General features: G+C 43.9%; 1 protein-coding gene across 2 annotated transcripts in view; it reads right to left on the bottom strand.

Moving 5' to 3' along the window:
- Nucleotides 1-216: 216 nt before the first annotated feature.
- The window catches only part of LOC149322522 (nuclear receptor subfamily 4 group A member 1-like), a 50403-nt gene continuing 24387 nt past the window's right edge, over nt 217-26232 (bottom strand). For both annotated transcript variants that reach the window (XM_089479088.1, XM_089479096.1), the window contains exons 2-7: nt 14526-15361; nt 7943-8072; nt 5983-6134; nt 3496-3698; nt 2098-2276; nt 217-1687 (exon numbers count right to left, since the gene is read on the bottom strand). In XM_089479088.1, coding sequence (XP_089335214.1) covers nt 1431-1687; nt 2098-2276; nt 3496-3698; nt 5983-6134; nt 7943-8072; nt 14526-15359 — 1755 coding nt within the window. In that variant the 5' untranslated portion in view covers nt 15360-15361 and the 3' untranslated portion in view covers nt 217-1430. The remainder of the gene's footprint in view (nt 1688-2097; nt 2277-3495; nt 3699-5982; nt 6135-7942; nt 8073-14525; nt 15362-26232) is intronic.

The following is a 26232-nucleotide window of genomic DNA, read 5'->3' as shown; positions in this document are numbered from 1 at the left end:
ACAGCATGGTACGTGATGTCTGTCTCTGACTTTATGCCCCCCTTTCATCCTCTTTAAAATGTAGGATACTTAACCTAAGTCCCCCAGCACAAGCAAAGAAAGAGAAATTTTCTCTACAGAAGCTGTTTCAAATAGCTTGGGTTGCCCTGGAATTTGAACAAGTCTCAGGATCAAGTACACATGCCAATGTGGGAATGAAAGTTACATCTAATCAGGATACTTTTTTTAATTCAATATATTAAATATATATTAATAATTGGAAAAAAGTCACATACTGGAAATTGGAAAGCAAGAATAGACAAATATAAATGTCAAAAAAATTGGTGGACTTTACAATACAAAGTTATGTACACAGAAAGGCAGAAGGTGTCCAGCAGGCATAGGGCATTGCACGATTGTCAATGGCTCAAACAGAAGAGCCTCCCTCCCACCACCTCTGCCATCCATCCATCCATCCATCTAGTCATTCACTCACTACTTCATTCGTATTTACAAAGCAAATATGCTGTTTGTCTTATATACAACTTGTACAAAAAAATCCAGACATCCAACAAACACTCAACTGCCTCGGATGAAGCAGCAGGTGGGCAGCAGCAAGCTGTCCAATAGTTGCGTGCGTATGTACGGCAAAACCACTTCCCTCTCTCTCCTGTTTTCAGGATGCAAGCAGCAGCATCTATGCAAGAGACCTATTCCCATACCTGGGAGGGAATTCTTAGCTGGGGCTAAGACTCAGGGCCTGATTATGTGAATAAAAATAAGAGGAGGCAATTCTTCCCTCCCCACTTTTTAAAATCATGAACTTTGACAGTATTTTATATATATATGTGCGTGAGTGTGTGTATATATATATATATAAAAACAAATATGGAAAACAGAAAACCCAACATATTCCACACTTATTACAGACTGCTGATCTGTGTACAACTGTACAGAATCTAAGGTGTCAGACTGCACGCAGAGCTGTTGGCAGGCAGGTCATAGGGAAGGCAGCATCATTTAGGGATATTGTGCATGTAACTCTAGAAGGCACACTGGGATTTCCCCCCATAAGGGTTTGTTTTTTTTCCAAAAGAAAAAATAAAGAAAAAAAATCCAAACCCAAGATGTTATCCCAAGTTCAGAGAGAATTACATGGCAATTCTGAATGTCCCAGTAACCTCTAAATATTGGGTTTGGGGGAAACAGATAGGGCATATGGTGCTCTAGTAGTCTCCAGTCTGAACATCGTTCTCAAGTGTCCCTGGAAATGTTCCCACCATCTCCCCTCAGGATGCTGAATGGCAGGGAATTTCTTTCCTCCAGTTTTGCCCCATCTGGAGGAGAGCAGGAGTGGGAGAAACAAATCAAGCCAAAAAGGGGGAGGGGAAAGGAAGAAGACACCCCCTGACAAAGAAAGCATTGTCCATTCATGGCAGTTTTCCAATTTCTCAGAAAGGTAGCGTGTCCATGAATATTTTATCCACAATTGGAGGTGGGGGCACCAGGTCCTCCAGTTTCAGGTAGAAGATGCGCTGCAGGCCTTGAGTGCAGAGGGTGCGGAGCTCAGGGAGTTTGCTCAGCAGCTTTGAGAGGCAGTTGGGATGGGCCTGTTCGTTGGTGGTGGATGTCACGTGGTCTTTAAGGCAGCTGACAATGCGGTTCTGGAGGTCCTCAACCTTCTTTGGCTCCTTCAGCCCATGGCGGTCTGGATGGGAGACAAAGGAGTGGTGGATGGGGCCCGGTGTGGGGAGAGAGGGGAGAGAAAAATGAATACCAAAGGAGCCATTAAAAGAAAACCAACCAAGGCCATAGTTTAAAGCAGTCAGGGATGCTGAGATCTCTAGAATGTAAAATTCATGACTCCCTGCCCAACTAGTTTTCAAGCTGATCATTGGCTGTAAATGCTGCATCAGAAGAACCATCTCCAGACCTGAAGTGCTTGGAGGCACCATCCACACAACCTGGCTGCTCCTGTGGATACCCTAGGATGCCTCCAGGTTCCCATGAGTTAGCTGTATTCTCTCAAATACCCTTTATGTGCTGGAACCTCCTAGGCCCTGCCTCCCCATTCCCCTGGCATGTCCACTCCATCCAGAAACCCCACTCTCCACCTACCTGTGATTATGACCAGTGCTGCAAGACAGGAGAAAGAGGGTACATCAATGTTCATGCGATGAAGGTTCTGGGAGAACTCAATGATAGAGTCTATCCACTCGCCAAAGCCCCGGACACATTGCATGCGATGCAGCACCACACCATTGCAGAAGATCAGTTTGCCTTCTTCTGGCTTGGACCTGCAAGGTAGAACATGGCATTGATATACTGGAGGTGACTCAGGGCAAAGCTTGATAGGAAATTTGTTTGGAACCCTCCTCTCCTCCCTGCAAACCTAGTGTCATCTTACAAGAAGGAAAGCCATGAAATAAATGGGGAAAACAAAGTATAAGCCATTGAATATCCCACCCCATCCTTTACAGTTGTGAAGCCTTTTACCAAACATTTTGCAACAGCCCCACTAATTCTGCCTTCCAGACTGATTTACTGGATCCTCTGCAGCCAGTGAAGGGACGATAACAAGCCATGGGGTGTAAGCGCATGGCTGGCTCAAGTAATCCCCCTTCTTCTCACCTCTGTCCAGAGGAGCAGCAAAACACTCCTTTCCATGCATTGCATTCCAGTTAAACATACTGCCACCACAGGTGAATGGTTGAAAAACTCATTCTGCATGCTCAAAGCCCTGAGTTCAGTCTCTGGGCATTTGTTTTGTCATTCTGGTCTATATGTGTGCATGGCAAGAGAGCTAAGTATATTTAGCTTGGAGAAAAGACTGAGGGGTGATATGACAGCTCTCTTTAAATACCTTAAGTGATATCATGTAGAAAATGGAGTGAGTTTGTTTTTTGTTTTTTTGTTGCTCCAGAGACTAAAATACAAAACAATGGATTCAAATTAGATTCCACCTAAAGAATAGGAAGAATGTTCTTACTATAAGAGCTCTTTGCCTCAGAGGGTGGTGGACTCTCCAACTTTGGAAGTGTTTAAACAGAGGTTGGATGGACATCTTTCTGGAGGGCTTTAGCTGTGCACTCCTGCAAGGCTGGGGCTTGGATGCAGTTGACCTTGTGGTCCCTTACAACTCTGATTCCATATGGCTGGACTTCCAACTTCCATTATCCCCAGTCAGGGATTATGGATGTTACAGTCCATCATCATCTGGATGAATACAATTTCCCCATTCCTGGATCATATGCATTTTGCACCATGCATATGATGATGCATAGCATGCCTCCCTCCAAAACCTGGAACCTATATTTAACTCAGGGGTGAGAATCATGCAGCCTCCCAGATGGTGTTGGACTGCAACTCCTGGCATCCCCTACCACTGGGTATGTCAGTAAGGACTGCTGAGGGCTGCAGTCCCACAACATTTGGAAGGTCACACAGTTCCCACCCCAGATTTATGGGTTAAAAAGGCGAGCGTTCACTTTAGAGTACAGAGGTGCCACATGTTACCTGTATGCTAGTCGGAGAATGAAGAGTTCCAAAAAAGCAGATTCCAGAAGCAGGTCTTGATCTTCTTTTGGAAGCTCTAAGAAGCCTTGGATCTTCTCTGCCCATTTCCGAATCACATCCATTGATCCTGTTAACAGGTCATAGAACTGCTGCACGTCCACACAGTCTTCCTTCTCAAACTGGTAGGAGGCTGATTCCTGGAACTGGTGGCACAAAGACAAGCAAGCTGTTAAAAAAACAGGCAGGATCAGGGTTTCCTTTCTGTCACCTGCCTCTTTTCAGGGAGGCAGGCAGAAATACAGAAACCAGTACAATAATGTTCCAGCCACCAACACTCACTTTACAGAGAAGGGAAATTAAAAGAAATCTACTGAAAGTTCTAGCTGGAGTATCAAAGCTGTATATATTCCAATTCATAAGGTGACTCATGCTCAGGAACAACTCTGCTTCTAGACTGCTGATTTGGAGCTGGCAGGTAGTCAACAAGACCTCTGCAAGTGTAGTCTGGTTCTATGTTAGAGTCAGTACCACTGCAGAGCAGAGGCTCCTGCATAGGAGTGTTCTCCAGATAATTGGGATTACAACTCCCATTTGACCTGGCCAGCAATGGCCTGAGATTATAGGAATTGTAGTCCAAAATGTCTGGAAGATACAAAGTTCTGTACCTTGGCTCTTGAGCACAACCAGGACATTGTACATAAAACCCAAGGAAAGATGCAACACAGATTTTCCTCCAAAAACTGAGAAGAAAGAGTGAAATGAATTTGCCTTCCTTTTGATTCACTGTTAAAATTCGATAGGGCTGTCAATAAAATAGGAACAGGGGGCCATTGTTCATAGGTAAAGCAGATGCTTCATATGCAGAAGGGTTGAAGTTCAGTTTCTTGAACTGCCAGGTAGCAATTGTGGGGAAAGATCTTTCTTTGTTTGGCATACTGTGGACATTTCACACCTGATAGTCCTGTGTTGGACACTCTAGTGGACTGATCGGTTATAAGGTAGCTTCCTTTGTTCGAGAGAAAAGGGGCCAGATCCTAACCAACAGTGATAATCTGGTTAATGGGGTGGAAGTCACAGGATCTTTAGGTGGGAGTGACCACATTCTCCTGGAATTTGTTATACAGTAAAAAGGGGAAGCCAAACATAGGTGCACAAAAGGAAAGCAAATTCACTTCATTATGCAGGAGAATCTCATATCAGCAGGTAGTGGGGAATTACTTTCTTTCTCTCTGCTTCTTGAGTTTCACAACTCACTAGCCAATTTGGAAAGGAAACCCAGAAGAATTTGGGAAAGGTTCTTCTATTGGCCTGATTTGAACCAACAGCATCTTTTAAGATATCTTGAGTGTATAAAGAAAGTGAAACAGTTTAATATTTATTATATAATTCTAGACCTTGGGATACTCCAGTAAAACCGACTGATACAGATTTTGAAGGAATTCCTTTTTTAGCTGCCTTGAATCCCAGTTTTTGGGGAAAGTGGGTCTAACACTAACAACAACAATAATATATCCACTGCATGAACAAGTTGAGACTGCCCCATGGTGTGGTGATCACCACCAACTCAGGTGGACTGAACTGGGAGTGAGAGATCTGTTGCCCTCTTTATATTGTTGGTCATGCTAGTTGGGGCATATGGGCACTGAAGCCCAGCAACATTTTAAGAAGTAGCAGGTTCCCCATCCTGGCTCAAACAAAAGGATTACACAGAGAGGATATTAGCTCACCAACTCACCTGAAAACTAGTCTCTGAATAGCTAGTGATGCGGAAAGAAAAACAGGGGCCCATTTACACTACACAGTTATAGCTCTCTGATTCCACTTTAACTGCCATAGCAACATCCTATGGAATCTCGAGATTGTCATCTGAGAGCAGGGCCTTTAGCTCCTCTAGTGCCTCTGACCAACTAAAACTAAAACTAAAAATCCATGATTCCACATGGTGTTGCCATGGGAATTGAAAAGGTATCAAGCTAGTATAAATTCTCTAATGCGAAAGGAAACCAAGAGTGGAGACTGGTGCCTTCATGGTCCACTCGTGTGACTCTCAATAGCATCTGTCTGACCTGTACTTGGAAATATGCTACTGGTCAGATCGGCCTTAATCTATTCTAGTCACTTCCATTACTGAAAATCATTATATGGCAGGGGCAGTTAAGGTACAATGGCATGAGCCTGGCCGTCAAAGTGGCACATGGGCAAGATACTTCCTTCTGTACTAGTCCATTCCATTAACAATGACAAAAATAGTATCCCAGCATATGTTCAGAATGTTATGGAAAACAGATCTTTCTCTTAGGACACGCCTTGGGCTCTTTGCTGACAAACATAGCAAGGCGCTGGAACTTACCATGTCTGGGCTCTGCCTTACTAATGGCATTAGGATTTGGCCTCCAAAACATTTGGTATGCTGTTCCCTTTATCAGTTCAAGACATTCCTCCAACCCCACCTAACAACAACAGTTGTCTCAGAAGGTAGATTAGTACCTTGGAATAGTCAAGCTTAGTGGCGCTGGGTATGGAATCTATGTGTGCTCTCACAAGAGAGGAGATGAGGCTGACCGGAGAAGTATCTTGAGCTTGTTTTGGTTTGGAGGGCAGACGACCTCGGCGGCCTTTCAAGCTGTCTGTCCGCACCACTGAGGGAAGAGAGGGAGGGAGAAGTAAAAATGGAGAGGTGAGAACAGACTTAGGAACAAGCAGGAGCTACTGACAGAAGCAGCATGTGGTTTAGGAAGGTTTTTAATCAAGGCACACTATGTAAAACCTAGCCAGAGGAGCAGCAGCAGACGTTGGACTAATTACCACATGCTGACAAGTTTTACACACACACACACACACACACACACACACACACACACTCTGTACTACATGGTCTAGCTCAGTCATATTTTGTACTTAATAACTGCAGTTTGGAAGTGTGAGGAATGTGATACTGGCCACAGAGTTTGCCATTTCAAGAGGACCTTTAGAATATTCAAAAGAAACAATGTAATATATTTCCACTTCTTTGCAGGTCTTCCCTGGAAGAAGGGATTGGAAGAAAACCCATCTTTCCAAGGAGCAAAGCTGCATCATTTCTCTCTTTTCTTATTACTGATTATTTGACGTGGTTCTGCATACCTCAGCATATCAATTCCTCCTCCTGCTAAACACGTTGGAGAGTGTGCTGGCCAGCAGAAGAGAGTGGCAACCATGCCTACAATGGCCACTGGCCAGATCCTCACCTTTGCTATGCATTCAGCCACAGAGTGGCCCAGTGTCCATTTCTTGCTTTGCTTAGCACCAGCAGAGCAGTAGATGACTTAGTCCTGCTGGCAATTTACAACTAAAGAATAGATTCCCAGCACATCCACTCCTTCAATACCTCTTTATGACTATATCCACCTTTCTAGTAGCTGCAAGTTCTGAACTAGGAAAACTGGCTTCCTTAGATAACCAATGCAGGTTACAAAGGTGTCATCTTTTTTGGAGTTTAATTTATCAGTTTATCACACCAGGAAGGTAAATCACAACTAGAGTAGGGTAACAGTCCCTTTGACTGGGGCTTATCCCATAACATCACTCCGCTTCTGCTATTCTCCCATGGAAGACTGTTTTGAAAGCTTTATTATTATTACTATTATTATTATTATTAAACTCAAAAATCAATTACAGTTGGCCCTCCTTATAAACGGATTGTTACACACAAATTCAAGCATCCATGGCTTGAAAATATTCAAAGAAAGTATAAATTTCAAGTAACAAACTTTGATTTTTCCATTTTATATAAGGGCCACCATTTTGCTATGCCATTTTATTTAATGGGACTTGAGCATACATGGATTTTGTTATTCACGGAGGTTCCTGGAACCAAACCCCAGCAGATAACAAGAGTCCACTGTAATAGCCTCCTTTTCCTCTACTGTTTTACTAGGATTTTGAGTGCAATAGTTGATTCTGCTTTAATGCTGATTTTGGGTGGTCAGTGGGTATACTTTTGGAATGGCTTAGATGTTCTAGTGACAAATTAATTGCTATGTTAGCTGCTAGCTTTCATCTGTAAGTGATTAATTAAGCCTATCCAGCATCAAAAAGTCCCACCTCACATAAGGAAAAAAATGTCTTTTTAAAAATAAGGCTGTTTTCATTTCATTTTATATTTCTGTAGGGGGAAATCTTTGTGTGTGTGTGTGTGTGCCAAAATAGGAAAAGAAGCAGGGATAGCCTTGGAAGAGGTATTCTCAAATGTTGTGTGATAAGCTTTTAGCACAAATAAAGTCTGCAATGCCAGAACAGGGAAGAGAGCAATCCCGATTGCATAGTGTTTTCGAAAACAACGCTGTACTAGTGGGAGAAGAGACTTGTATGACAAGCCTCTTAAGTCACCCATTAGCTACTGCTTAACCTGCTCAAGACAGAAGGAAAACCTAGACGCAGACAACTAATGATATGGAATGTGCCTCACCTTCTTTCACCATTCCCACAGCAAGGCACTTTTGGAAACGACAGAACTGGCACCGGTTTCTCCGCCGCTTATCTACAGGGCAGTCTTTGTTGGCTAAGCAGATGTATTTGGCATTCTTCTGCACTGTGCGCTGCAAGTAAGAACAAAAGAAGGGTGGTTTAACTATTGTGTTCTTCCACAGGACAGTCCACTGCAACCTTGGTGACAGAAAAACAAAGGTCTGCCTCCTAGTGATTTATGTATTTGTCATGTTCCTTTAACCTGTGGTGTCTCATTTCAGAAGGGCATTATCCCAAGCATATGACAGAAATCTCATTACCCATGTGGGTGGGTGCACCTTGCAGACACATCTGTGCTGGCACTTTTCTGCATGTGGGTAATACTACTCTACTACCACAGAAACATGGTGATGAAAGATGGAAATGGCATCAAGCTTGACAAGAGAAAATGAAGCATCCCTTTCTGAAACCATTTTCAGAAATGTTTTTGTTTCAAATCACAAGCAATAGGTTTTGGGTATATGAATGTTTACCAGGGCCTGGGTAAATTAGTTCCAAGGGCTACAACTCCCAAGAGATTCTGGGAGGTGTAATAAGAAAAAGTAAATGTTCCAAATTTCAATGCTCACACACCCTCATTTCCAAGTGATTACCAGTAGTTGGACATTTCAAACACTACCACTGTCAATGGCTTCTGTTAGGGAGGGGTAGTATGTCTATTATGGTCTGTTCACAATTAAAACTATTCAGCATTACAGTCATTGAATGATGATATATGCATGATCCACTCTTCTAATATAACATTTCCTTTTGAACACTTTGGAAAGGGAGTCCTTAATGCCACAAACCAATTCCTTCCCCAGTCCACAGTTGGTATCACAACTTGAATCTTTTCAGATGCAACTGAACACACTCACCCTCTCTAGCACACATTTAAAAAGGTAAGCTGTGAGTAGCAAATTTCACCAGTTCTGAAGAAAGTCTATTTCAAGTTTCTCAAAAGGTTTTCTGGAGACTTCTAGGGACATGATTTTCCATTTGGGGGCATTTTTTGTGGCCATGAAAGGGGCAGGATTTGAGAAAACAATTCCAACTCCTGTTGCATTGACAAACAGGCATAGTTCAGGATGAAAGTCAGATGTATATCTATGTGTGGTGAAGCAGCTATGAGATGGATTTGCTTTATGTCCAGACCATAGCTCAGCCTACATTTAGATACATATTTTAAAGGAAGTTCACTAGGCAACTACTTCTGGATGTTTTATAGGAGCAATGGAAATATAATTCTGAAGGGGGGATACAGATGGGCAGAAAGGGATGGCCAGATGGCATCCCTTTCTGCCCCAAATGGAGGCTGCAGCCTCCGTGAGGCTTAAAAAGAACCCACTCCCAACGGCGCAGGGCACCATTAGCGTGCATATGTGCAACAATGACACCTGTGTGGCACTGCACTGTTTGGTTGCTGCGCTGCGTGGACGTCATCGTTGCGTGTCCTGAGTAAGATGGCACCTGAGGCACACTGTAGGGCTCTGTAGTGGCCCCAGGCCAACACAAAGCACTGGTCTGTACTGGGCCTAAATTATTGAATACCGCACAGTCACACCAAAGCCAACATGGTTCTCCAACAATGTCACCATGTCAAATCCCTGCTTAGCCATGGAAATCCACTGGGTGATTTTATGCAACTCACAGTCCCTCAGCCTCAGAGGAAAGCAAGGGCAAAAGCCCTTTGAACAAAATTTTACTAGGATAACCCTAGGAGAGAGTCACTCTAAGTCTACTGCCACACTGCAGAATTAATCAGTTTGACATGGCTTTAACAGTCATTGTTCATCCTATGGAATTCTGGGATTGTAGTTCATGGTGGTGCCAGAGTTCTCTGACAGTGAGGGCTAAATATCTCACAAAACTACAAATCCCAGAATTCCATAGCATTGAGCCATGACAGTTAAAGCAGTGTCAAACTGCGACAACTGGAAGATACATAACAACAGTAGGCTTAATTCCAGAGGTGAGCTAAAGATTCCCTACGTTTGCTTAATTACAGCTGCCATTCAGGGAGTCACAAAAATAAATCACTACTGAGCAAGTATCCATATCGTCTCAAGAAATATTCTCTGTGTTCTGAGCTCTGGCTATTAGGTTCAGGCACTGTCTTCTCTTTTTTTGAAAGATGTAAAGACCACATAGTTATGAACTGTGCTCACTAGTCAAGCTCTATCTGCATTCACCAGCACACGCACATGGCTTGAATGAGAGACAAAGGATGGATTTCTCTCATCTGTATTTCTTACTCCCACTGTTTCTCATTTTCCCCAAACCCCACTTTGGGACAGGGATGTGTGCTGATTAAGGGACCTCCTTTCAGAAGCACTTGCCCAGCAGAACAGATTTGGAAACTCTTGGACAAGTGAGCACAAGGAATGTGTCCACTGTTATAGCAGCAGAGTCAGCATGGCGTAGTGGTTTGAGTGTTTGACTATGACTCTGAGAGCAGAGTTTGATTCCCTGTTTGGCCAAGGAACCCACTGGGTGACTATGAGCAAGTCACACTTTCGCAGCTGCAGAGGAAGGCCATGCCAAACCTCATCTGAACAAATCTTGCCAAGAAAACCACATGATACATTTGTCTTAGTGTCGCCATAAGCCTGAAACAAGTTGAAGGCACACAACAACAGCAGTTGTTAAATTCTCACAAACAAACTCCATCATGATTCCTGTCCTCCTTGGTATGAAATCAACTATGAGATCTACACTGAGGGCTATAAACACAGAGGATCTGGTTCCCCTAAAGAATTTTTCAGGCCTCTTGGTAATTTTCAGATTTCATTATAGAATCCAAAAATCTTATAAGAAAAAAGAAAAAGAAAAGAAAAAGTAGAGCCTAATCTTTGTACTTATCGAGATATGGAAAAGTGTGCATGCTGCATTGTGTCCCACATATATGAATATTAAGTCCTTTTGTAGCCAAAACAGCAGCCCCACATTCATGATGCAGGTATTAATAGGTTTGAGGGAATCCTGAGGTTTTCAAAAGTCTTTTGGCAGGGCAGAGGGAAACGAAAATAACTTAGTGAGCACACTCAGTGGGCAGGGAAGGTTGAGTGACTCCTAAGGGTGAGAAAATCCAGAAAGTTGGCAAGCTGAGCAAGAAGAGTAATAGAATGGAGTATCCTGGAAAGGGCATGACCAACTAGAACCTCTAAAGTAGCACTCAGCCACACCACATTTTATTGCAGGTGTCATACTTTCTATCATACTGTTCACCAAAAAGTGATCCAACTTGAGAATGTCAAGATATTGTGGCTATCTGTGTAAGGTCGCTGTCCTGCAGGGATTCCTAGCCTATTTATGAACACTTTCTGGCTACTGGCCTCTAGACCAGTGCTTTTCAGGCCACATTCACACTACGTTATAAACCGGTTTGGAAACCAGTTTAAAAGCGGGCCACTCATACTTTCCCAACCCAATGTTTTGGGCGGTGGGGTGGTGCAAATCCCCCTTAACCTGATGCTTTTGAAACCGCGTCATTTACCATATCTTTTCAAAAGCACAGGGTTTTTTTTAGGGAGCCACCAATGGGGATGCACTGCTGATCCCATTCTGGGCACCCAGGAGGGAGGGGTAATGGGCAGAGGGGCAGAACATACTCATCCCATACCACAGGTCTTGGTTGTGTTTTTCCCCTCTCAGAGCTCATGGTTGCCAAAGTTGGATAATGTTTTTTTGGGAACATGGTGTGGCTTGTTAGCTTTTTGTTGTTGTTGTTGTTTTAATGTTTTGACAGCTTCTGTGCACTGTTGCATTTACATGGCTTCCACCGAGGTTCTGTTACTGGCACTGGGGTTTGTGTAGCTGGCACTGGAGGTTCATTACTGGCATGGGGGGGGGGTTGTTGGAGGGAGAGGAGTTGTTCCTGGCATTGGCCTCTGAGGCTGAGATAATGTTCCTCCCTCCAAGAGGGACTATTCACAGGGGTTCTCGACAAGGATTTATTCAGGGCATGGTACCCAAAAAAGAACTGTTGTGTTATAGTGCAAGTTCTATAGTGCAAGCTCTCATGCGAGAATGTATCAAAAAATAAAATAAAAATTGTGTAATTACTTTCCACACATATCAAAAAATGCATGAAAACACTTTAAAATTCTCTGCAGTTTGCTCACTTCAAATTCCTCCATACAGCAGAGGAATGCAATTTATTGTTGGACTTGACCTGCAAAACATCACAGTGACAAAAATGTGCGTCACTAGATTGACAATTTTTTTTTTTAAAAAATGCCAGCTCCAATCGAACTTGTCCGTGATGGAGTATCCATTTTGAATCGGTCAAAAGCTAATTGTGAATGTGATGTGGGTTAAATTCCAACTGACCTTTTTGATAGTGGCAAACATAGTCAGAACTTCTATTAGGGGTCAAATCAGTGATGAGGTTTGAATGTCTTCAGTGCAAAAATATAAGTGTGAAAGGGCCCTTTGACTATCTGATGTGAAGGACGGGGTATTACTTGTTTTTACCAGTGTGTCAGAGACTAGTACTGTATTTGTGGCCATTGCTCACAACTGTTTTCCCCCCTTTTAGGTAGCTTCACAGCACCAGTCTCTGGATCACCACTTTGAGTAGCACTACTTTAGATCACTGGTTCTCAACCTTTGTTCCTCCAGGCCTTTTGGCTTTCAACTTCAGCTAGCAATGCCAATGGCCAAGAATTCTGAAGGACCAAAGGCTGAGAACCACTGCTCTAGACCATTATATACTTGTGGCCTTCGCAGTGATCCTTGTTGGTGCAGCTGTGTGCCTTCAATTAATTTCTGAGTCATGGCAACACTGGAATGAGACTATCCTGGGGTTTTCTTGGCAAGATTTATTCAGAATAGGTTTGCCACTGCCGTCCTTTCATATAGTGAATGTGTGTGACTGACCCAAGATCAAGGACATTTCCATGGCTGAATAGGGATTTCTTTTCCAGAATCTTAGTCCACCACTCAAACCACTACACAACACTGTTTATACTCCTTGTAAAGCATCTAGTGAGAGTGCTAACACCTGCAGGTAAAAAGAATTTGTAAGCTGTAAATTTTTCATGGGATGAGCAAGTTACTTTTTTGGACCACAACTCTCAGATTCTTCAGGGGAGGATACAAAAAGTTTTGAACCAAAAAGGTAATACTCTCTACTTCTTTCATTTGGGCAATTCTTGCCTGCCTCTGAAAAGCACAAAAAAGGGTCACATTGGAAGTACAAGAACAATCAGCAACCGCTGGTATGGGTCTTTTCATCTCGGAACATACTAATCATTTGCAATGGGAAGGATTTCCATCCATGAAGGCAAATTCATAGTTATTGTAGGTAAAGAGTTCTCTGCAGCTAATACTGGCTGGGAATCCTGTGGCCCTCCAAGTGGTGTCAGATTGCAAGTCCCAGAAGAACCACAACAAAAAAGGTCTGCTTTCCCTTCATAATTGGAATGAGTTTGGAACAAAAACTTCTGAACTACAATAATCTATTATTATTTGTGCCTCACAGTGATGTTCAGGTTTACCTCCTGGCAAGACAGCCAGCGTGACGTAGTGGTTTGAGTGCTGGATTATGACTCTGGAGACCAGGGTTCAATTCCCAGACTAGCCATGAAACCCACTGGTGACCTTGGGCAAGTCGCATGCTCTCAGACTCAGTGGAAGGCAAATGGTAAACCTCCTCTGAACAAATCTTGCCAAGAAAACCCCATGAAAAGTTTGCCATAAGTGGGAAACAACTTGAAAGCATACAACAACAATGGCATGCTGCTCTCTGAAAACTGTAAGAGTACTGCTTTTTCTTTCCAATATCCTCTTAAATTATTTACATTGGGGAAGGAAGTGTGTGGCCCTCCATGTTTTCACACTAGAGTTCTCAGCAGTCCTACCCAATATAGCCAGTGGTTGCTAGGAGTTGCAGTTCATTTGGAGGGCACATGATCCCTCTCCCCCAGTTAACTAGTGGAATGACTATCCGCATCTTACTCTTTATGTGAAACAGAGAACATCACAAGGCTGCTGGAGCTCACCAAAGGCTAATTTCTAGTCCCCCAAAATGTTCTCCCTGCCACCTCCCTCCCTCGAAAGGGAAGTAGCTCTACAATGGGCTTCTTTATTCATAGAGGGGCCAGTGAGTCATCCTTGGAGCAGTCAACAACAAAGTCATCCACCACTACCATCACCACCACCCACCTCATTCTACAAAAGGAGGTCTTGATGGTCCAGCATTCTTTGCACTGGCTGCAAAAGCACAAAGAAGGCTAGAACTTGTTTGCTTGGCTTAGAAATGACAGTTATGGGTATTAATGGGCCTGTACAGACAGGCCAAAATAAAGCTGCTTTGGGACTTTGGAGGTATGCTGTTTAAATGATGCATGAATCCTAAGAGTCCAAAAGCTGCGCCAAAGCCATACTCCTGTCCCAAGGACTGGAATGTGGCTTTGGTCTGGCTTCCAGACTCTTAGGACGTATGCATCATTTAAACAGCATACCTCCAAAGGGACCCGAAGCAGCTTTATTCTGGCCTGTCTGTACAGAGCCTATGTGAGAAAGGAAAATGCTGGCCTTACCTTGAAAAAACCCTTGCAGCCTTCACAGGTTCGAACACCATAGTGTTGGCATGAAGCATTGTCCCCGCAGACAGCACAGCGCCCTTCACTGGATCCAGGGCTGCGTGCCTTGGTTGGTGAGAGGGAATTGTCCATCAAGCCAGAGCTATCTAAGATGGGCGAAGCCTGGCTGAGCGGCAAAGGTGAAAAACTGACAGAAGGGGAGGTCTGGGGCAGTGAGAAGACATCACTGTCCACCAAATGTGGGTGGGATGCTGGCTGCATCTTCAGGGGACTCTGGGGAGGCACACTGGGACTGTGGGCCGAGTGGCTAAAGGAGAAATACGAAGGTTGGGTAGAACTGTTTTTGGGAGGTTCTGTTGTCGTTGCTGCCGTCACCCAAGGCCTCATGTTGTCATAGGTGTGTGTTGGGGAATAGGCCCCAAAGGAGTTCTCCCAAGATGGTCCCTGGGAAGTCTGGAAGCTTGGTGTGGAAGGGGAAGGGACAGAACAGGGGCTGCCGTAATAGTCTGAGCCACTTGAGGACATGGTCTCATCCAGTTGGCTGCTGAAAGGGCCTGGATAACAACCATACACCTGGAAGTCTTCCAGCTTGAAGGAGGTCGCAGTGGGGTTGGCAGCTGGGATCTGGTAGAGGAAGGCGTCAAATTCACCCGTGTAATTGTCCATGAAGGTGCTGAAGCTGGGCAGAGAGGTGGTGGCAGTGGTAATCTCTGTATTAACCAGGTCCATGGTGGGCTTGCCAAGCTCTGAGGTCAAGAGGTCTGCTGGATAGCGATCGCAGGGTCCTCCGCTCTGAAGCAAGGTCCCATATTGGGTTTGAATACAGGGCATCTCTAGGAGAAAAAGTGGGGAGGGGAGAAACACTGTCAGTTACTGAATATTCACTTATAAGTCCTCCAAGATGAGGCTGTGAAGGTGTGTTTTAACTCTGTCGTAATGGCATGGCAGGAATAGAGCTTGGGATAGTTACTTTTTTTTGCTGCAACTCTCAGAATCGCCTAGCCAACACAGTCACTTATCCAAAGTGTGACAAAAAAGTAACTTTTACAGCAGGAAATTGACCAAAATGTTCCTGGGAGAGGAGTGGAAAGCAGTCCCAATTTCTCCTACCCACTCCTAAAAAAAATGCCCCCCTCCAAATCTTACAAAGGGGTTTTCGCTGATTTTAACTTCTTGAGATCTTGGGCAGGAAGCTATTTTAATTTTCAGACACATATACACACCCTAGGTCTTAGCACCCCTAAGCCAAAGTCCACCTAACCCAGGCGTGCCTTCCAACTGCTATGGCAACTTCCACTAGGCTCAACCAGTATGCTCAATGGTCTGGAATAATGGGCATTGTAGTAGATGGATGTAGGGTACCCACTCCAACTTCAACCTCTGCTCCTATTTTTTTAAAATGGGATGTATGTCAAGAAGAAAGATGTGTTTTTAGTTAACATTAAAAGAGGACTAACAGTTCTTATGTTAATGGAATTAGCAGGCGTAGGAGGAACAATAGGGTCCAGCCACCCCAAGAGGCTTCTCCCTACTGCACAGAGTGGGGATGTTTGCACTGCAGAAATCACAGCTAGGACCCAAACACTTCTGCATATACTCTTCACAACATGTTTCTTCTCTGGGTAAAAACAGAGTTTATGCATGTGTGTCCTTTGAAGTTGCCCATCAATTTATGGTGATCCCATAAATTTCACAGGGTTTTCCTAGGCAAGATATTCAGAGATAGTAGTTTGTCATTGTCCTCTTCTGAAATACAGCCCACTGTATCTTGGTATTACCCAGCAGACTTCCTTCCAATTACCAACCAGACCTGAGTCTGCTTAGCTTTCAGGGTTTGGTGCCTTCAGGGTATATAGGACATTTCCGTGTTTATGCACTATTTGCTAAAATAGCTGGAGATGTGAAAAACCATTCTCTCTTTCCTGACCTGGAACTCCACAAGAACCAGCATTCTCATCTACAGCCTCAAGTTGACCTCATAAGAAGACCTCTGTGTACAGGTAAGGGGCCAAATGGGAAAAGCCAATTTACCTTTGACAATACACATGGCTTTCTAGCTATCTTAGCTCACATCAGGCACTAGGCATATAAACTGGTTCACAGTCAAGGGGGGAAGCAATCTCTTTTTACAGATGTTTTAACCTCTTTTTATGTTTCTTTTTTTTAATGGTCATTACATGCCTTTAGTACTATGTTGTTGTTATTGTTGTATGCCTTCAAGTCATTTCTGACTAATGGTGACCCCAAGGTAAATTATCACAAAGTTTTCTTGGCAAGTTTTCTTGGCAGAGGGGGCTTGTCATTGCTATCAGCTGAGGCTGAGAGAGTGTGACTTGCCCAAGGTCATCCAGTGGGTTTCCATGGCTGAGTGGGGATTCAAACCCTGGTCTCACAAAAACAAATATCACAGTAGGTGAAGATCATCATGCTCAAGAGTAAAAAGTTCCAGTCCACATCATCAGAACATTGCTTATTTTCACTTAGCCTCAAAAGTGCTACAGGATTCCTTTGTATTTTTTGATGCAGAAAGAAACTAATAGGGCTATATCTTTAAATATGTCTTAGATAAAGGTTCCACTTCCTAGATAATATGAACACTATGGATCATATAATCGTTGCTTGAGTCCACCCAAGTAGTCTGTTAGCATGCAGATACTCTTGCATGAACATGTACACACAGACACATATATGCCAACAGAGGATAAACTTCAAAGGGAAGACATCCCTCCTACCCAGCCAGCAATTTTCTAATTTCTTGAGATGCCCCTGGATTGCACCAGAGAGGTAGCCTCAGGTCTTGAGAGCATGCCATGAGGTTTAATAGTGAAAGGCACCCTTTAAGAGAAGAGATGTAACTGGAGTTTTTGGCCAAGATGAAAGCCAAGAGAGTAACAACCCTTGTGGCAAGTTGATAATGTCATGTATATCGCAGACCTTTAAAGGTTAAGTTCAGCTGGTCAAGGAGCCGCTTGTTTTAATGGGCAGTAATGGATTAGGGAACGTTGAGACACACTGAATTCCACAGAGACTTTACAGGGTCGCACCATTGGAACAAGGTGAAGGCCCTCTTCTGGGCAGAAACAGGACTTTGCTTTCCAATTTAACTCCAGGAATCAGAGAAAGCATCCCTTCCATCTAGAATGGTACTGGAAAGACTGCAACCCTGGTGTAAGGACACGGGTGAGCTGCAATTGTACAATAAATGGATAACTGATCCAGTAATTAAATAAAAAGAAAATGCACGGTGTAGTGATTAATAATGTTGGCTAGAGGTTTGGGAGATGCAGGTTCAAGTCCACACTGAGCCACTGAAATTCACTGAGTGAACTTGTCCTGGTCTTTCGCTTTCCTTACAGGCTTGTTAGAAAGACACAATAGGAAGGAACAGAGCCATGTGTACCACCTTGAGCTAACCAGAGGCAAGGCTGGATACAAATTACACTAACAAAGTTGTCCCATACACTAACAAATAACGTTATCTCACGCCAGGCTCGCTCTCACTCTCTCTCTCATTTTCTTTTCCCTCTCCCACCACAATCTGTCAAGAATCTCACATACATGACTGAATACAGATACTGTGGCAGAGGGAACAGGGATATAGAAAGCTCTTGGAACAGCAACAATTAACATGTATAATGCTGCTTATACAGTCAGCCCTTCAGATCCATGGATTCAACCATTCACAGCTTGAATATATTCCAAAAGGATATAAACTCCAAAAAGCAAACCTTGAATTTGCTTTTTTATATAAGGGACACCATTTTACTATGCTGTTGTATTTAATGGGGCTTGATCATCTATGGATTTTGATATCCAGAGGAGGGTCCTGGAACCAAACCCCAGTGGATACCAAGGATCCACTGTACTATCAGGCTTCTGTCATCTTATTATTTAACTTGTTGTTCCCATTCACCTGTAAATGCTCAAGATTTCTGTGCCATTCTTGTCCCCCACCACAAACAGATAATGAATTCCGTGTTGGGCATATCTGAATAGATACCCAAACAGGCCAGACATTTTCCCACTCCTTCTAGGAGAGAAAACAGAATAAGAAACAGGCTTCTTACTATTTAGTGGTCCCAAAAGACCTGCCATGAGGGACAAGTATTCCATTTACCCAACAGTTGGGCCAGCCCAGGTCAGTTGCTTTCCTTGAGAACCAACTTATTTTTTATGCCTTCTGCTCTTCCCATTGCCATCTAAGCTTGTTATTTTGCATTCCTAAGATAGAAACTTGGTCCCTTAATTGTTAGAACCTATTATGATTTACTGTGTTCAAATAGAGCAACAGATGCTACCTAGGGCTCTCCATAACACAGTATTTATTAGTTTTTTGCCTCCAGGGGAAGGTCTGACGCCTGCAAATGTGAGAGGACCAGTCTCCTGAGGTAATGCAAATCTAAGTAGTTCCATTACACTGCCTAGAGATCTAATCTTGGGGACTGCTCCAAGGTTGGAAAGTACAAGGACAGATTTGAGAGCAGGTTTTTAGCTACTAAGAAGGGTCCACTGCTATGGCACTCAACTATTGTGAATCTCTCAGAGCCAAAGCAAATACTACTTGTCATGATGTTAGCCCTGGCGTATAGGTTTTCAGAAATAAGTAGCCAGTGCAGAACTTTTAACCTAGTTTGGGATGGTGACTGAGGTAAGAGTGATTAACATGTTATCCTCTGCTACTATCCTGATTGGGACGGGGGGGGGGGGGGGCTTTGTATTGGCTTTGAATATATATATATATATATATATATATATATATATATCCCACATGCCAAGCCTGACCATGTGACAAACATCACATTGGTTCTCTGCTCAAAAAGGAAGACAGAAATAAAGATATGTCTCAACCAATAATAGTAACTTCCCCTCTATGCTTGAGGGCAGAAGTATCAAAATGGATTTTAAAAAAATGCGTAGGGAGGATGGGGCACAGCTCATTTCAAGATCTCAGAGTATGAAAACCACCCCAGTCTCATCCACGGAAAACATCTGCCTGCACAGATCTAGGAAACCCAAAGAGTTGGGACACGCTCTAGTCACAGTGCTCTGAAGGCTTGCAAGATTTTAGGAAGATTTTCCACTGCAGGGCTAGACAATCTTTGGCCCTCCAGGTGTTATAACCACACTGGCTGGGGTTTCTGCGAACTGAAGTCCAAAACATCTGGAGGGTATAGGTTTCCCCAGATGTTTTGCTGCCTCCCCCAGCCCTGGACCTCCATAAGCAGAAGCTGGGCAACTGTGGCCCACCAGATGTATTTGGACCACAGTTTTCCCCAAACCCTTTGGCATTGGTCACCTTAGATACAGCTGGTGGGAAATGTAGGCCAAAATCATCAGGAAGGCTGCCACTGCCCACCCCTGCCCTTAGGGAAATTAACAGTAGTACATATTCCTGGGGAGGCAAGGAGATTATGGACTTCTGCTCAGTAACAGCTTTGCATGAATTACTGCTGTACTTAGAAGAGGGGTGGGAATCATGCAGCCCTCCAGATACTGTTCGACTGAACTCCCAGGAGTCCTAGCCAGTATAGCCAATGGTGAGGAATGGTGGGAATTGCAATCCAACAATATATGGAAATGCTAACACAGAAACATTAGCAACCAAGCATGGCTCTCTCAATGTCTTCATGACAGCTTTGCTTACTGATTTCTCCCCATTTAGCTAATATTCTGAGGTAGAAGAGCAGGTTAGGCAAGATTTTCTGCCCCTTGGGAGTCCTACTATGGAATACCGACAGCACACCACCAAGGCCTTGCGACTTCCTCTAGACTGGCACAGTGGTAAATACTGTAGTCACAATTTTTTAACAGCTGTACGTCCATGGAAATCTATTTCTGCACTATCCTCAAGACTAGAGGGTAAAGTTGTTTCCTCTCCCAGGAAAAGAGATACTTGTTGCTCAGTTTTATGTCATAAATATGCAAAGGGTACTTGCCTATTTCAGTTTATTTCTTAGATCCAGAACAGAGGGTAACGTTGTTTGATGTCCCAGGAAAAGAGATACTTCTTGCTCAGTCTTGTGTTACAAGTATGCAAAGGGCACTTGCCTATTATGGTTTATCTCTTAGATACCACAACTAGAAAGAAAAAAATCACTGTTTGGCTAGTAAAAAGTAAAAAAGAAAGAGAAGTGGCAAGAACTGAGGTAGATAGCAATATAATCCATAGGGGGGGGGGGAGTAACTTTCTGCATGGGTGTATTTGTGGCACCCTATTAAAAATGTCTCTCCTGACCACTTGAAACGAATGGAACCTAAGTTGGGCACGCCTGGCCAAGATCCCACTGTTTTCAGTGGGTCTGCTCCAAGTTTGATGAGAACCATCATCCATCTTTCCAACTCAAACCCTTGTTTCCAACTGCTGCTATAAAGTAGTTTTTGAGCCCTAATTACTGAAAGAAGGCATCCCACCTCCCAGGCCCCCCAATTCTTTTGCTACCCTATATTCCACCTACCTGGCTGCACGCTGCAGAAGAAACACTCCTACTCCTGCCTGGGGAGGGGAAGGGACCAGCGTTTGCTCCTGCCCTCTTTCCACAAAGAGTCAGGGTCCAGACATGATGGAGGTTAGCATCAGTGGTCTGCAGCAGAAAGCTTTGTGGCACACGGCAGGGAGTGCCAGTCCCTCCTGCAAAGGCCTCTGAGGATGAGCATCTTTCTCCTCCTGTGGGCAGTGCTACCTATCAGCCCCTTCCCCGTCTCTCTCTCTCTCATGCTGCCCTGCTTGCCACCCAAGAACAGCCACGGTGCATTGTTGCTATGACAACGGGTGCAACTCTCCACCTCAGCTGCCAGCCCTCCTAGATTCTTGTTGTTCTCACGCACAAATGGCTCTTCTCGTAATGGCAGGCCGGCAGCCACAGTCACGCCACCCCTCTCTCCAGCCCTTGACTCTATGGACAATAATGTTGCAGTGAGAGTCACCTCCCTGTGTGCTTCTCTTCCTCTGACAAGCTGGGTTGTTTGGATGCAGCTCCCCCAGTGCTCCTCTTTCAAAATCAGGATGGGCAAAATGCAGCTGCTCAGAGGGTTTTTTTGATTACAGATCCCAGCATTCTTCAGCTTTAACTATGCTGGTTAGGCCCTGCTAGGCCGTGAATCATAGAATTGGATGTTTGGATCATAGAATCATAGAGCTGGAAGACCTCAAGGACCATTCAATCCAACCCCAGTTCTGCCATGCAGGAACTCACAACCAAAGCATCCCTGACAGATGGCCATCCAGCCTCTGTTTGAAAACCTCCAAAGAAAACCTCCACTACACTCCTAGGGAGTTTGTTCCACTGTCAAACAGCCCTTACTGTCAGGAAGTTCTTCCTAATGTTGAGATGGAATCTCTTTTCCTGTAGTTTGAATCCAGTGTTCTGTGTCCTATTCTCTGGAGCAGCAGAAAACAAGTTTGCTCCATCCTCAACATGACACCCCTTCAAATATTTAAACAGGACTATCATACAACAACTTGTTGAGAGCTGCCCTTTGCTCACCTTCAGCTTAAAATAAGAGTGGAAAACATTTAGCTCTTCAGATTTTACAGGGAGCATCCAAACAGCATAATCATAGCATGTTGATTCCACTTTAATTGCCTTGGCACCATTCTATGCAATCCTGGGAGATGTAGTCTAGTGAGGGAATTGGAATTCTCTATTGCATTCCCTTGAACTACAGCACCAGAGCTCTCTGTGAGAGAATTATCTCACAAAACGGCAAATCCTAGGATGAAAGTGGTAGAAAACTGATATACAGTGGTCCTTCCATGTTTGCTGGGGTTAGGGGTGAAGGACACTTCCCCCCCCCCCTTGAATGTGGAAAAACTGCAAATTAAAAAAAACACACTATTATTTGTACTTAAGAGAACACCTTTCTAAGAATCTCCAGGTCCTGCAGTGCAACTATATGGTCAACATCTGCCAGAACCCGATCATAGAATCATGATGGAGGACCTACAAATGGCTAGAGAAGTGTTTTCTCTAGGAACGTCTAGGTTCCTCAACCTCTGGCAGAGTTGTGCTGGAGGACCTTGAGATTCCTAAAGAGCACATATTAATCAAACCCACAAATAACCAAATCTGCAAAAGTCAAAGCCACAAACGTGGAAGGCAACACTACCCTACAGTAATGTAGAGTACAACTCCCCCAGTTTCCTTACTGGGTGGGTTTCAAGGAAGCTGATCAGAAATAGCTGGAAAATCCTCACCTGTTTTAAAGGTAGAGCCAAGCACAGACACCAAACTCTCTCACACACACACCCTCACTCACTACCAAAGCACAGATGGAGTTACCAACTGACACAAGCCAGTTATTCCAAAGATTTCTGCTTGCTTGTATATCAAAATAGTTGCCTCGGGTGAGACAAGTCACCTGAAATATGGCATACGTTTTGTAACAGCAGTCAGAAACACCTCAAAAGGAATTGGGGGCTCCAATGCAGCTGGGGGTCTCCCAATACAATTTTCATTGTAGCTCTGTCCAGTTTGCTTGCAGACTCCTTTAGACATCACAGGCTGCTCAGGAGCACCTCCTGCTGGAGTACCAAAGCAATGCTGATGGGTCAATGTCTCTGCACTTGATTGTATTGGAGCAAGTTTAACAGTAAAGCCATTGAAAGAAATCCCTCACTAACTAGTAAACTAAAACACATGCTGCTCCAGCGCTTTGACTACCGTGTTACTTCTGAGCAGGCAAGGCTGACAGTTTAAAGAGGCTTGCAGCAAAGACTATTACTGCCACTGTGAAACACATGTTTTTTCTTTCCCTAAAAGCAAAACATTATAGAGCGAATTCTTGCTAGCCAAACCATTCCAAAGCTGACTACCAAAAATATTTGCTTCTCTTCTGAACCATTTAAACAGAAGGGAGGGAGGTTGGCCTTGTCCCAGATGCCAAACTCTTCTGTTGTATGCAGACAAGGTGGGCCACCTCTCTCCATCCTCCACTCACGACTTTTAAGTTTGTGCCTTTAATAACTCCTTGTGCAGATTTACCCAGGAGTAAGCCCCATTACATTCAGTAACTTGTCCTTCTGAGCAGACACACCTGCAATTTGCTACAAGAACATTGCATTTTTTTGAACTACCATATTACTGAACAGCATTTTATTGCTTCTCTGATTGCACAGTGATTCAAATTTCTATTTTGTATCCATAAGTGATGGACATATATATGTGTGTGTGTAAGTTGTGCGTACTAACAAACATCACTGTAAAAAGCAGAAACAGGTTTTGTGCTTTATTAACACAGCTTTTCAAACATATTTTCAATGGCACTTCTAAAGAATGAATCTGACATCACAATCCTAGGTACATCTGCTTGCTCCTAACACCAATGAGGCAAACTTGTGACTTGCTTAAATCCTACTTCAATGGCTCTATTCTACATATCTTGGATCAAACATTGATCAGAATGGAGACTCCAGTCAAGAAATCAGACTAGTAATGGGAAGAGCAGCCATGAAGGAACTAGACAAGATCCTAAAGAGTAAATATGTACAAGTGAGCACCAAAGTTAGAATAATCCAAGCCACTGTTTCCACATCATCGTGTTCAAATGAAAAGAAAGAAAGCAGATAAAAAGAAAATCAAATCATCTGAGACATGGTTCTGGAGAAGAGTGCTGAGGATACCAACAGCCAAAAAGAAAACAAATAGGTCCTTGAACAGATTAAGTTGGAAATCTCCCTGGAAGCCAAGATGACCAAACTGAGGCTATTGTACTTTGGTCACATCATAAGAAGGCATGATTCATTAGAAAAGATAATAATGCTAGTAAAGGTAGAGGGTAGCAGAAAGAGAGGAAGACCGCACACCAGATGAAGATCCAATCAGGGAAATGACAGGCCTGAGTTTGCAGGACCTGAGCAGAACAGTGGAGAGCAGGGGGTCATGGAGACCCCATGGATGAGACATCTCCAAGAGTTGAGGCTGACTCAAGGGCAAACAACAAAAACAAGAACTTAAGTATAATGTAGGCTGGATCCAATCTGAAGCAATAAAAGTTATCTATACTTGTCCATCCCCAGGTTTGCAGAAGTTTCCCATCCCTCTTTACATTTTTGATGTGGCCAAGACTGTAAGGCGAGGTGTCTGTGGTTCCATTTGGAAGAAGGATGACTGAAAACACACAAGTGCAGCAAGTCGGCTGTGCCAGTCTTTGAAGCTCTGTACATGAACTTAGAAACAAGAGGAGCCTTGGGAGCTGTGAAGGGTGGAGGGGGAGAGTGGGCTGCCAGGTGCTCGAATTTGATGCTGCACCTGTTGCTCAGCACATGCCAGGAACTGCAAGCCCACATGAAAGAGGCCAGGATGGAACCCTTCCTGATTTATGCCCTTCACCACCTGTGCTGGTACCAAGCTGCTTTGTAAATCAACCCCCCCCCTTTTTTTTTTTTTAGTGAAGAAGAGCATCTCTTTTGCGATGGTAATGGTAGTAAGAAATCAGACAGCTAGAAAAAAGAAGGCTTCACGTCTTCCCTGTACCATCCAACACAACCCACCCTTCACAGAATGAAGTGACAATTTTCACACTTTGGGAAATACAAAAGCAGTAAGCTTGGACATGTTGGTTTGGGACTATTATCAAGATAAGTTTACATCTTAGAATTTCAGTGAGTCTAAGTGTCATGAAGGGCGCAGCCAGTAGCTGTAGGGACTAGGGGATTCTGGAATATGTACTCTATAAAGGAACCTTTTATATTATGTAGTAACGCTTTATAAAGTAACTGTTCCATGATCTGGTTCGGATCAGCTCTCCTGGTGGACATTTTCTAAGGAGGGAGCTTTACCTTGCAGACCTGAATGTGGCACCATGAGATCCAGTTGTCTTCAGAACAAACCAACCAACCTGAAACTCTCTCTCTTGCTTTGTGCAGAAGCTTGCAAGCTTGCAGGTTAGGCAGAAGTCTTTACCAGGCAGGGGACAGTCAGCCTGATGAAGCAAACTTCTGCGTAACTTGAGAGCTGCAGATTTCTAACAACCCAAGGGGCCGACATATATTGCTAAGATATTTATCTCCCTCTTCTCTCTCCCCCCAAAACATGGGTGGAACAAGGAAGCACTTGCAGCCTTCCGGTGAAGCCTTGCAACTGGGTGGTCTTTATTAGATGTATTTCATCACAACCCACCGGCTGCATGTTGTACTTTGCCTCTCAAACATCAGGCTGAATCCTGAACGCCACCAAAACCCTCCCATCGCTTTTGATCCCAAGCTGCAGAACTTTTCCTGCCAGGCTGTTCGGCTGCCACCATCAAGGCTAGAGAAGATAAAAACTGTAAAAACAAAACCCCTGCCACTTGAACGTCACTTTTGGACGGCATCTGCCAAAACTCCCACTCAGCTCAGGTTACAGCAACTTCATCCTTTAAAACGCAAATGCGGACGAGGAAAGCTGGCACTTTTGAAACAAGTGCACCATTATGGATCCTTCCCACCCAAAAACCACTTTGCACTCGAAGCCTTCAAAGCCCAGGAGGAAGGAAAATTCCACACCCCTCCTCCCAAAACGAAATTATTTCCGCTGTCCCCATAAATGAATCCTCCCAGGCAGATTCAGGGGTACGAGTTTTCTGAAGTTGTACACCACCATGCTTTAAATCCTATCCTTTATAGAAAAGGAACCACCAGGAAGAACCTGACAGGCTCCGCTTTCTCCAACCTGCAAGCCCAGACACACCTCCTTGGGCCACATCCACATTGCAGAATTAATCCGGT

Source organism: Sceloporus occidentalis, unplaced genomic scaffold (genome assembly GCF_023333645.1).
Source record: "Sceloporus occidentalis isolate IW3139 unplaced genomic scaffold, rSceOcc1.0.p SCAF_1, whole genome shotgun sequence".
In the NCBI taxonomy this organism is placed as follows: Eukaryota; Metazoa; Chordata; class Lepidosauria; order Squamata; family Phrynosomatidae; genus Sceloporus; species Sceloporus occidentalis.
This window is presented reverse-complemented; position numbering and strand designations above follow the sequence as displayed.